Source organism: Hydra vulgaris, chromosome 06 (assembly GCF_038396675.1).
Source record: "Hydra vulgaris chromosome 06, alternate assembly HydraT2T_AEP".
NCBI lineage: Eukaryota > Metazoa > Cnidaria > Hydrozoa > Anthoathecata > Hydridae > Hydra > Hydra vulgaris.
In genome coordinates, this window is record NC_088925.1 from 16,747,688 (window position 1) to 16,760,746 (window position 13,059).

Here is a 13,059-nt window from a genome sequence, read left to right on the forward strand (position 1 = left end):
AATGCAGGTTAAGCCATAAAAATTTAGTTTTTAACATACCTGGTTTTGGAGTAGCAAAATGTCTTTAATTTATTAACCTCGATTAGATCCCGTAAAGTTATCAAATTATCACTTTAAAAAGTGTTTTTTTCTCTTCATTGCTCTTGTTCTCTAAGTATAAATTTATAATTTTAAAGGTGTCTGAAATAGCAAGTAAAGTTATAATTTTAAAGGTGTCTGAATAATCCAAAACTACGGTCAGGTTTGGGTTCAAATATGTATTTGTATTTGGTAATAATAGGGTAAATTGTCATATTTGTAATTATATTGTATTTGTTTAAAAATTTCTTAAAGCTTTGTATTTGATTGAAAATGTATTTGTCACTCCATAAACTAGGTTGACCGGTGTTTTTTTGGGAAAAACCAAGAGAATCGTTTTTTTTTACAAACTAAAATAGTTTAAAAAATTTATTTTGTGATATTTATTTAAAAAATTGTTTTAATTCTTTTATTTAATACCATTTTATCAGTTGTTACTTGAAAAAATCTTTGTGTTTTTTCTTAACCTAAAATACAAATATTTTCATTTGTATTTAGAATACGCAGATTAAATATATTTGTATTTGAGTTTGTATTTAGAAATCTAGAATTTAACGTATTTGTATTTGATCAAATGTATTTGACCCTAACCTTCGCTACAGTTTGTAGATTTAGAAGAACTTGCTTGAATTAAATCCTGCAGTTATAATCATTGCTTTTTTTTGTTTTGCTTCATTCTTTATTTCTTCATTATTACTTATGTCATTAACATGTTTGTAAATTTTTGTCAGTAACATTTATTAATGTTTCTTATTAATGTTTTCAGTGGCCAATAAGTATTGGTTTGTTCCTCTTTTCCAAGGGATTGTCTCAGTTATTTACTGTATTCACTTCCCAACCTTCAGGGTTATTACAGTTAAAAGGGGTATTTTTTGAAATGTTATTAGAAAGTGTATCGGTTAAAATTTAGAGTTAAAAAGTGTACTCTTTTTTTCATTTATTGTTACAATTCTCTTAATACTCTAGCGCTAAAACATGAACCTTGATAAGTATTGCTGCTGCATGAAGAACTGAGTTGGAATAGGTTCTTCATTATAAGATTTGACAAGTTCTGCAGTCTTCAACTTATCACAATCACTGGTGTACATATGTATATGCACAATGTACATATGTACATGCACAGACTCACACACAATGAATCACATAAGAAAAATTGTAGTAAAATAAGATCATATATTTAAAAAAAATTGTGGTATACTAAGGTAAAAACCATAGAAATTTTACTTTCTTTTGCGACCAAAATTGTGCTTTGACTTGATCCTGAACCCAAAAGAAAATATATATTATCAATAAACCCATCTATTATTAATGTTTTTTTTAACATTTATTTACTCTTGAATAAGAAATTTAAAGTAATTCTAAAAATGTTTTTGTAAAATATGTATTATATTTTAGTAAACAGTAAATACATAAAAAATTTTATTTGACATCTTCTTATTCAGTTTGTATGTATAGTTTTAGATTTATTATATAGAGAGTTGGATTTTTTATGTACTGAGATGGATTTTTTATGTACAGTGTTGGATTTTTATGTATAATGTTGGATTTAGTTTAGTTTATTATTTTATGTTTAAAGAAATTTTAAAGGCAAATTAATACTTTATAGAAATAGTGCAATGTTAGAAAATAGTGTATATAAATTTATGAGGAATTGTTATTTTAGTCCAGTTTTCAAAAGTATCTGAGAAAGATGATGGGGTAAGTTTTTTAGGAAGTAAGGTAATTTTGTGAATGTGTAGTTTATGAAAATATTTTTGTTGTATTTTTGTAATAGTTTGGTTACTACTAACCAATTAAATAATAGTATTGTTAAAAAAAAATATTGTTCATACAAGGTTAGAGAAAAAAAAAATTCTGCTCCTGGTTTGTAATTGATTTTTTTTCATATTGGTAAGTTCCCAAATATAAAAAAAAATGCAATTAAATACACAAAAGTTTGTAAAAATTCTTTTTTTGCTTGTTTAGGGTATTTTTACCTTAGACTCTGCTCAATTTTTTATGTTTGATTACTCAACTCACAGTATTTTTTATAGTTTGATGTCAATCAACTCATTGATTGACACCAAATCTATTATAAAATTATACAATGTTGGCTTAAAAAACCTTTTTTTTCAAGAAGTATTTCATATAGTACTTTTATTCAATGAAAAGACATTTTTTAAGAAAAAAACAGACCAGAGCATATATGTAGGTAATAAAATTAAATTTGTTAACATCCCATATTTAAATAAAACAATTAAAGCAATATAAATAACATTTTTATTTTTTTCACATTTTGAAAAAATTTGTCATAGTTTTGGCAAAACTATGAGAAAATATTTTTAAAAACTAAATATGTTGTTGCTTTGAAAATATATTGACTCTAAAAACATGAAAGTACATTTGTATAGAGTACTAATGTTATACCTTTATTAAATATAGCTTCATTACATGTTGCTAAACAATTTTTACATATTATACATAAATCATGTCTATAAAACAAAGTTGATTAGAAGTTTAAATAACATTTTAGATTTCAAATCATAAGTTTAAATTAACTTTCCAAGATTTTCATAGAAAATATGCAAAAGTATATATACTATCATGAGAGATCAGTTAGTTATTACCAAAATCGTTATTCTTGCTATTTTTGAGCTTATTAACAATAATTTAGGATTGCGTCTATCGGTTTTTAAAAAAATGTAAGCAAAGTTTATTATAAAACCCTGTGAAGTTATTGTTTTTCAGGACTGCTATGGACTATTGATTTGAAATCGAATATCATAATTGCAATTTGGCTTTTAGTTTTTTAGTTTATGAGTAAAATATTTAGGTACATTTAAAAACGACAAAAAATTTACTTCGGAATGAAAAGGTTAAACAAATTTTATCAAAAAAAAATAACAAACAGCCTGTATTTATTTTATACAGGATTGTCTATTTGTTTATTTATGTATTTTTATTTATTAGATGGTAATATTCTAATGCAATACATTTTTGTTTTTTGAACTGTTAAAGAATTAAAAAATTTAATCATATCTCTTTTTTGTATTCTTTCTGTCAAGGTGTTCAAGTTAAGAACTTTTTGATGATTCTCATAGTTTATCTAAATTGGTGATATTAAGTTGCACAATATTTCAATCCCACCCTTTTAAATTGGTGACCAAACTAGTACTGCGAACTCTAACAGTGGTAATACAAAAGATAAAGTGATCTCACTTACCTATTTTCTAAACAAACAAAACATTTTCTACCCAACATTTGATTGGTTTTTCTTACACATTTTATTATTTTCTTTTTGCATTGCTTGAGAAGATTACTTTAAGTTCCTTTTTTAGATTTTGATATATAGGATTGATTTCTTGTTATTCTGACCATATTGCACAATCATACATTTAAAAATTTAAAATTTTACAAGCCAGTCTTTAGTTCACTTAAAAGCTAAATCATGATCATAGTACCAAAGTAAAAACACTGAACTTTATTCTCTAATCCAAAGTAAGATATGAGATCTACTATAGCTTATTTTTGGTATTCTCCAGAACCTGAATCAGTTGCTAGTATTTCAAGTAACTTGGTTTGTCCTTTAGTTCTATAAAGAATAGCTAACCTATCCTTTAAAAACTGTTTTCCTTCAGTATGTTCTTTGACAATTTTTCTATCAAATTGAATTGTTATAAAAGAATTTGAACATTTAGAAATTTGAAAACTTTTTATACAATCTCTCATTTCATTTGCAGCTATGAACACAATGTTCCCTGCTGCTCTGTGTGAAGAAGAGTTTGAGTATACAAACTCAGAAATGCACCAATCAGAATTGACAATAACATTGCTAACACTAACACTGCTAACACTAATAATATTAAGAATCATTAAATGGAATTGTTGTTAAGTGCTCTTAAAAATATATTTTATTGTTTTAATATGGTTATTCAGTTATTTTTATCTTTATCTAATTTTTGGGTTGTAGTTACTTCAAATCCGCATGTCTATAGAACTACAAGTTTAAGGATTAGGGGAGACCGGGGCTAGTTGCCTTGTTTTTACTCTTTGAGCTCTGTAGCCCTAATGGTAAAATTTTTTGTAAATATTAAAGCATCTTAATTTTTTTCCATAGTAAATGCTATAAGCCAACTAGCCCTGGAAAAATTTTGCCAACTTACCCCTAAAGCGTTTTTTTCAATAAACAGTCTAAAGATCCTGAATAACGGCAACTATTGAAAAAAAATCTGACTGGAAATAGTAAACCAAAAGTCTCTGAAGATAAACTCAGTTCATCAATTTACTCCTGTTGCCAACTAGCTTCAGTTGGCAAGTTTTTTAACTTTAGTATGAAGGATTCGGTTTCATTTAGACACCTTACTCTCAACTTAACTTTAGATTTAGATTTTCACAAAAAGTTATTTTGAAGGATTTCTTTTGTAGTAGAAAGTTTCTTGTTGATAATAGTCAAATCTATTTTTCCAACCAGAAAACTCATCAGTTCTTTAACTTTTTTTTGGCGGCATCTTATTAAGTTTAGGTATTACTTTTTGTTGACAAATTATTGATAGTATTTATTTAATACTTATTGATAGTATTTATTTAATACTTAATAATATCAAATAATATGCAGTTTGTTGTAAACATTTATATACAGTCAGAAATATGGTTGATATCTGTTTTTGACAGAACTAGGAGTAAAACAAAATTATGTTCTTTTAACTTCTTTCTTTTTATATTTTGCAACAAAATTCAAAAAGCATCATTTAGTAACTTAATTATAAAACAATTTTTTTAGAATCACTGTATGAATAAACCAAAAAAATAATTTTTAATGATTTTTTTTTAATAGTTTAACATTTAACGAAACGTCTAACAGTAAACAGGTTTGGAATGCAAAATATTAAATTCGTTTTGAATTTTCAACATTAAAAGTGTTTATAACTTTTATCATTAAACATTTTTTTGAATCTTCAATGGTAAAAGTTGATTTTGTAATAATTTTTATTCAGGTTTTTTTTATTTGTTCTTAAGGTCTTTAACTAGTAGTTTTTATTTAAATTCTTTAGTTATTTATTTACTTTTTTTTAAAGGTAGAAGAACCTAACAGGGAATCTAACTGTAACAGGGAGTTACAAATCAAGTCTATAGGTATTTGTTTAATTTATGGTTATTGTTAGTCTTTTATTGAAACTTAATGACATCATTTTTGTTGAAACATAATGACATCATTTTTTTAAGAATTTAAGTTATAAAGTCAAATCATAAAAAAAAAAAAAATTATGAATTAAAAGTCCTTTGAGCTTTCATTGCTTACTTAAACCACCTGCACATTATTTGAACCTATATACAAAATGAATTAAATAAATCATTTATATGTAATCTTTAATGTTCATTAGTTTTTGTATTTTTTTATTTAATTAGTACAATAAAAAAATTTTTAAATATTTTTTTACTTATTTTATTTGAATTTTAATTAGGGTTTAAAAACATAAATTACTGCTATATACTAACTTTCTAAAAAAATAAGCATAAAATACAGCTATGTATTATCTTTCTTCCTTATTTGTGTTATAATTCAGTCAATTAGTTATTTAGTTCAAATTGTCATTAGACATAATAAAGCTGAAAATATAATCAAAAGAAGTTACATATAAAATACCTTTAAGAAGACTATAAAAAAAAGGGTATATATATGTATATATATATATATATGTTAATGGCAAATTAGTAATTTGTTTCACTTATTTGTCACAGTATTTTTAGTGTGCATTGCCAATGCCACAAAAGGCCTTTGTTACAATTTTATGTTGATTAACAGAAATGAGGTAACTGCTTATTGCTTAGAATATTGTGCACTATTTATGATTGAGTAAAGTTCTGTAGTTGTTTAAACATTAGTTAAATGTATAAAACTGTTAACAAAAAAAACAAAACATTTCCACAAAATTGTTTCAACTTACTCTTTATAAATATTTGTGGTTTTCAAAGTAATTTTTCATCCATTGAATCTTTCCATTTGGAAAATTGACCAGACCTATTTGCACTTTGTGATATTTATTTATAGTTTTTTTATCTTCAGGTCTAATTTTTGATATCTACTATCCTTTATTTGCAGAGTCTCCAATAGTTACATACTTTTCTCAGACTTACAGTTATCGATCTTGTTAATTGCTTGAATTCTCTGAATAATTTTTTAAGTGCTTTTGTTTAGCATTTCTTCGCTCAATTTCATTCAATTTCTTTTTGTTCTCTATCAATCTCTTACTTCTGACGTTTGAGGTTGTTTCTGATCAAGTATATTAAACCTTTACTATTCTCATTATTGTTTATTGTTTCTCAGCCAATATTTTTTTTAGTGACTTTGTTGCACAACATACAAATTGGGTTGCTTTAGTATTAATGAACTTTCTGGCACTTTAAAACAGGGATGCGAAGTCCCAAAAGGACTCCAGCTTTATATCTCTATTTTTTTCTGGTCTCTGGTTTCCAGAAGCTCTGAACATGTTGGTTGACTTTTGATCTGCTATACCAAAAACTAGGAAGAAGAAATCTTTTTGTGACATTCAAATCTGGAGTCCTTTTTGCGGATTCCCACTCGGCATCCCTGCTATAAAATACATATGCAGGTGTTGAGGAAGGGGGATTACCCAAAAATGTATCAATCGGTACAATGCGGGCTTAAAGACAACAAGTATGTTCTCAGTTTGATCTCTCACTCCCTATTTCTCATGAAACTTAATTTTTTTAACAAAAGCATTGAATTTAATATTTTAAAAAAATCAATATGTAACAAAGAAATGTCGAATTAACTAAAAGTTTTTTTATTTTGTTAGTAATGTTTTAAAAAATTTATTCTTTGAATAAGGAAGTAGAGGGAGGGAGGATCATTTTACAATAAATAATACCAGTCTTTCACAGAAAGGCGTGCAATCGCGGACAATTATATGACCACGCAAAATATAATTTGTTTTGACAATTTGACCACGGGTTTTGACATATTTTCAAAATTTAAAAATACGCTACAAAAACTTATATATAATAATATAATATATATATATATATATATATATATATATATATATATATATATATATATATATATATATATATATATATGTATATATATATATATATATGTATATATATATATATATATGTATATATATATATATATATATATATATATATATATATATATATATATGTATGTATATTTGTATATATGTATATATATATATATATATATATATATATATATATATATATATATATATATATATATATATATATATATATATATATATATGTATATATGTATATATGTATATGAAGACCACACTGGAAAAACGCTGTTTTGCTGTTTTGAGAAAATCAATTTTTAATATTTAAAACATCATTATGTAGTTCAATTATTATGTAGTTTAAAAAACCATAACTCAAGACTCCAATCGTTTTTCAATTAGTCACTTCAGGTAGACAAAGTATGAACCCAGGGCTGCAATAAAAGGGCAATAACTAAAAAAAAATCAAATTTGTGACTGATCGTTTTTCCAGTGTGGTCTTCATATATATATAACCCAACTAAAACAAAACTCATCAAACTAAAAGGCTTAGTCTATTTAATTTACAAATTATAAAACCATTTCATTCTTTGTTTTAATATTTGTACTTTGTTTTTTGTTTTTTTAATGTTTCAAAAGATAAACATTTATCATAAAAAATATAAAATTATGTAAGTAAAAAAAAAAAAAAAACAGGTTATTAATACTTATAAAAATTCATTAGAAGTGTTTTGTTACTTTATTAAAAAGCGTTTCAATAATATAAAAGCATTTAAGATCAAACTTATTTTATTGTAACAACTTTCTAAAACATGTCTTTTTTTTTTCAACAAAATTTTATTTATCTTTTCAAATGTATTAACTTTAATTATTCTTATATTAAATTCATTAAAGAGACTTTCAATGTCATGGAATGTCATCATTTATAAAAACAAAACAACTTTGTATTTTTTAATAATGCTTATTATAAAAAATGCACACTCAAACAATTTATATATTATAAATTTAAAAAATATACACAACTGTCAAATATACTTTAAAAACAAACCATTATCTGTAAATTGTTACTTTATTTAAAAGTGTTTCGCTTATTAAAAAACATTAGTTAAAAGTTTTGATGAACTTTTTCACTAAAGGTATAATTCAGAATATTTTTCATTCAGCGCGTTTTTACAATGTTTTTTGAAATAGCCGCGGTTAAATCGTTAAAGCAAAATGTAATTTGCCTGGTCATATAAAGACATGCGATCTCACGTCTTCCTGTGAAAGACTGGATGCATTTCAGTGCAGAGAGGTAGGGTTGTTAAAAGTATGCATCTGCGCATGTACTTATGGAAGCTTTTTACTCTTAATTTCTTACTCAGATATTCAATTATGTGATAAATGTGTCTTGTATCTGATGTATGATACATGCAGTATAATATATAGCAAAGCATTTTGAAGCATTTCAAAAGCGTCTTCTAATTGAACATCAGATGGGCATGGAGGGGTTTTGACGCCAATACCTTTGTCAGCTCTTCAAATCTTCAACTTCATCATAATTGTTTCAAAATTAATGTCTAAAATCTGAGCAATGATTTCAGCATCAGTAGCATGTGAACTTGTGGTTACTACATTGCAATTTAAACCAATCCAAGATTCCACTGAGTTGTCTTCTTGGGCGGCACTAGTAACAAGAAAGAAAATATTTTCAAGTTAGTAATTCAAAAGCAATGTTGGAAGTGTAGTTTCATTTCATGAAGCACTCATCATTTGTCACTGAGCCACTCATATCATTTGTCACAGAGGCACTTTCACCTGAGAATTTTAAAGCTGATGCTATTCCTAAAAATGGAAACAGAATAATTAAATTTTGATCACACATTTGAAAAGTTCAATGCTAGTACATGTGTATCTGTTTATATTTAAATTGAACAAGATTTGACAAAATTTTACTTTTCTTTCCAATTATGAAACTAACAAGTATTCAAGATTCAATTATATGACATATTTTCTATTTCAGCTTCAACTTTTCTTGTCCTATATTTAATAAGAAAATGGCAATATTAAAATGACATCAAAATGACACAAGTGTGGAAGCATGGTTGTAAAACATAAAGTATAAAAAATAAATAAAAACAGAATATTAAAAATGTGTAAAAGTAGTTTTGTTTCATAAATATAGTGATGATGAAGGTGATGATGATGGTGAATTAGTTAATTTTCAGGCATATATACAATATCCATCATAATGTGTTAAATATTTAAAAAAACTTTAATTGAAAATGCTTTTGAATCATTAACAAATTTAATGTATTATATTATAACTTGGCACATTCAGGTTTTTAAAATATTGAAATTTGATGAAATTTTTACCATTTTGGGGGTAATTTGTAGAAAGTATTTGACACAAAAGGCTAAATCCAGACAAAAGTATACCTATGTTACAGTATAACAGCTATTTTTGAATTTTCAACTTCATTTTTTTATCATTTCTAAAAAATTTGGGCAAATTGACAAATTTTTTCTTTTGATATTTTTTCTTTTTTAAATTTTCTTGAAATTTTTACTCTGTTAATCAATAAGTTTGCAGAATGAAGTTTTTTTTGTTTTTTTTTTTAGATTATTCACCTCCCCAAGGCCCGAGGGGCGCCACTACAGTCGAGGAGGCTACTCATTTTTTTGTGTTTTTTTTTTTTTTTTTTAGTTATTGTTCGTGGTGCAACCCTCTCTCAACTCTTTAACTCCGAAACACAAACCTTGCCGAGCAAGGCCGCTGCGCAGAGAAACTAAGTTGAGCGCGGTACTTCCAGGGACGTGGTGGGAGTCGAACTCCGAACCTCTCGCTTACAAAGCAAGCGCTCTTACCACTACACCACTACCGCATTATTTACAAGTTATTTACCTTTATTTTTTATGTTGGTTTAGAAACATGAAATAAAATATATATATATATGTACATATGTATATATATACAACCCGTAGATGTTGTCCGAAAGTTTTTACCATATCACGATTTATTTGTAATTAAATTAATGGTTTTTACTTTCGTCCAACACGCAAATGTTGGATGAAAGTCAAAAGTAATTAAAAGTGACGTATGTGTTGGCGTAAGAATCACTTTTTTCCTTCCGCTCTTCCCAAAGACAACAAACTATAGATCTATATATATATATATATATATATATATACATACATATATATATACTAGGGCCCTGCGAATCACTATTTTTAGTTTCGAATCACGATTCGAAGCAAGTCTTTATTCGCAAATTGAATTGAATTATGAGTCCAATAAGCGTTATGAAGAAATCTAAGTTTAACTAAAACATAGATATCCTGAAAATGTTAATTTGATTCTTGATTCAACTCGGTTTGCGAATCAACGCCTGATTCGATTCAGATTCAATTTGATACTAAAAAAGGTGATTCGCAGGGCCCTAATATATATATATATATATATATATATATATATATATATATATATATATATATATATATATATATATATATATATATATATATATAAAATAGTTATTAAATTGTGACAGTTTAACAACAATGATAGAATGGCATGGTTTTAATGCATTATCATTATCATCACTATCATTATCATCATCACCATATTTTATTCTTCAAAGTTTAAAGAAATATTTAAAGTTGTTAAATATTTAAAAAAAAAAAAAGTTTTGTTTTTTTTGTTGTTAATTCACCTCCCCAAAGCCAAGAAGACCGCAGACGAGGAGGCTACTTAGTTATGGTTATAACCCTCTCTCAACTCTATAACTATGAAACACCAACCATGATGAACAAGGCTGATGCACAGAGAAACTAGTTGAGCGCGTTACTATCAGGAATGTGATGGGGATTAAACTCGGAACCTCTCACTCATGAAGCGAGTGCTCTACTACTACAACACTACTGAGATATTTTTTACAAAATTGCATAAAAAGTTTTTGAATGTTTTTAAAAAGAAATTAAATAATTTTTGTACTAAAACCCGAAGTTGCTGTTGATTGATTATACACCATTTTTGTTTTTAGCACCAGGTGTACTACAAAATCCTATTTAATATCCCAATTTGTTTATAATATTCTTTGTCATTATTGTAATTTTTTTTCAACTTAGTATTAAGTTTAAATAGGTTATTCTAATCTATAAATTGATTTATGCAAATTAGTCTAATCTATAAGTTGGTTTATATTAGTTTATCTAATCCATAAATTGTTTTTTAGATGACCAACATGGTTACGTCTCATCATTTTTAAGGTAAAATGTCACACTGATACTTTTTATTTATAAGATATTATTATAGTTATTTTACTTTTACACTAAAAATACTTTCTTATTAACTTTCTGTATCAGCGAGCTAATATTTTTATTTTTGTAAAATGTGGGCTGATGTCAACATATTATTTAGTCGGTCTTGAGTTGTTCAACACAAAAGACCCAACCTTAATTCGTTCAATTTGAATGAGCCTAGCACTTAATTTTCTAAAAGATTTCTCCATAATATACATAATGTATGTGTGTATGTATGAATGTATGTCTGTATGTGTGTATGTATGTGTGTATGTATGTATGTGTGTATGTATGTGTGTATGTATATATCTAGTACTATTATTATTTTAGAAATTGGTAAAAGTAATCCTTTAGTTTAATTTTTTTTTATAAGAAAGATTTTTATAAAAGTTAAAAAGGCATTTTAAATTATTTGTTAATCAATCTCACCATATTTAAAATTGGTTTAATTTCAACATAGATTGTTTCCACAAAATATGATGTGTTTTATGTTTTTATGTCATACAATTAGATAGAATATAAAATTAAATAGTCTAAGCTAAGATAAATGAAAATATAAATTATTGCAAGAGTATTATTGATTGATTTTAATTTCTCATATTTTCTCTTGTTTTCTATCTCAATGAACATCTAACAAAGATCTCGCTGATTTCTCAAATGAAATATAAAATAGATTTTAATTAGTGATTTGTTTGGAAATCCAATATTTATTTCAAAATTACCTTAGGTGTCTGACATTTTGGAAAGATATTTTTTTAATGCGGTAGTGGTGTAGTGGTAAGAGCGCTCGCTTTGTAAGCGAGAGGTTCGGAGTTCGACTCCCACCACGTCCCTGGCAGTACCGCGCTCAACTTAGTTTCTCCGCGCAGCGGCCTTGCTCGGCAAGGTTCGTGTTTCGGAGTTAAAGAGTTGAGAGAGGGTTGCACCACGAATAATGACTAAAAAATATTTAAAAAAAAAAAAAAAAAAAGAGTATCCTCCTCGACTGTAGTGGCCCCCCTCGGGCCTTGGGGAGGTGAATAATCTAAAAAAAAAAAAAAAATCAGGGTAGTATCCAAATGATCTAACAGGTTTGTTCATAACCTTAAAGCTTCCCATTTTTTACCGTAACACATATGTGAATATTTATTTTTTAAATAGGAGAAGTTCCTTTACTTAAAGACTACTTGTACCTAGCGCCACCCCACTTTATTTGGAAACTATAAAGTTCTAAGTTATGCTTCTCAGTCAGGTGATTAGTTATAAAAATTTTTTAATCCTACACTGATTCTCAGAGAGCGTTGCTACGACAAGTTATAATCGGAAAGCGCTTTTTGATGGTCTAAAGTGAAGTTTTGTTGCTGGTATCTTATATTGTTTTACAGTTCTACAGGAAATGCTTATCTATAGGTTCCTTTATATTATATAGTTTGTTACTTAAGTAATATATGCGATCTTTAATAAGTTTCCTCTCAATTAGGATTTGTGAATAGATGACGTTTTTCGTGACGATATCAAGTCTTGTGCCCAGGGTCATATAGTTTGCTTGCACCTAGGTTGCACCATGCGTGTTTCTCTTATGAAAAATTTGTTTAATCGCTAAGTAGGTTGTTAAATTTCCATTGGTGCAGAGCTTTTTTTTTTTTTTTTGCGGTTGATTTGGGATTACCATTTTACGCGTAGACTTATTTGTCAA

General features: G+C 26.6%; 1 protein-coding gene across 2 annotated transcripts in view; it reads left to right on the forward strand.

Moving 5' to 3' along the window:
• Positions 1–13,059, forward strand: part of LOC105848331 (uncharacterized) — a 46,569-nt gene that overhangs the window by 30,958 nt on the left and 2,552 nt on the right. For both annotated transcript variants that reach the window (XM_065799382.1, XM_065799383.1), the window contains exons 5-7: positions 1,742–1,776; positions 5,133–5,190; positions 11,318–11,351. In XM_065799382.1, coding sequence (XP_065655454.1) covers positions 1,742–1,776; positions 5,133–5,190; positions 11,318–11,351 — 127 coding nt within the window. The remainder of the gene's footprint in view (positions 1–1,741; positions 1,777–5,132; positions 5,191–11,317; positions 11,352–13,059) is intronic.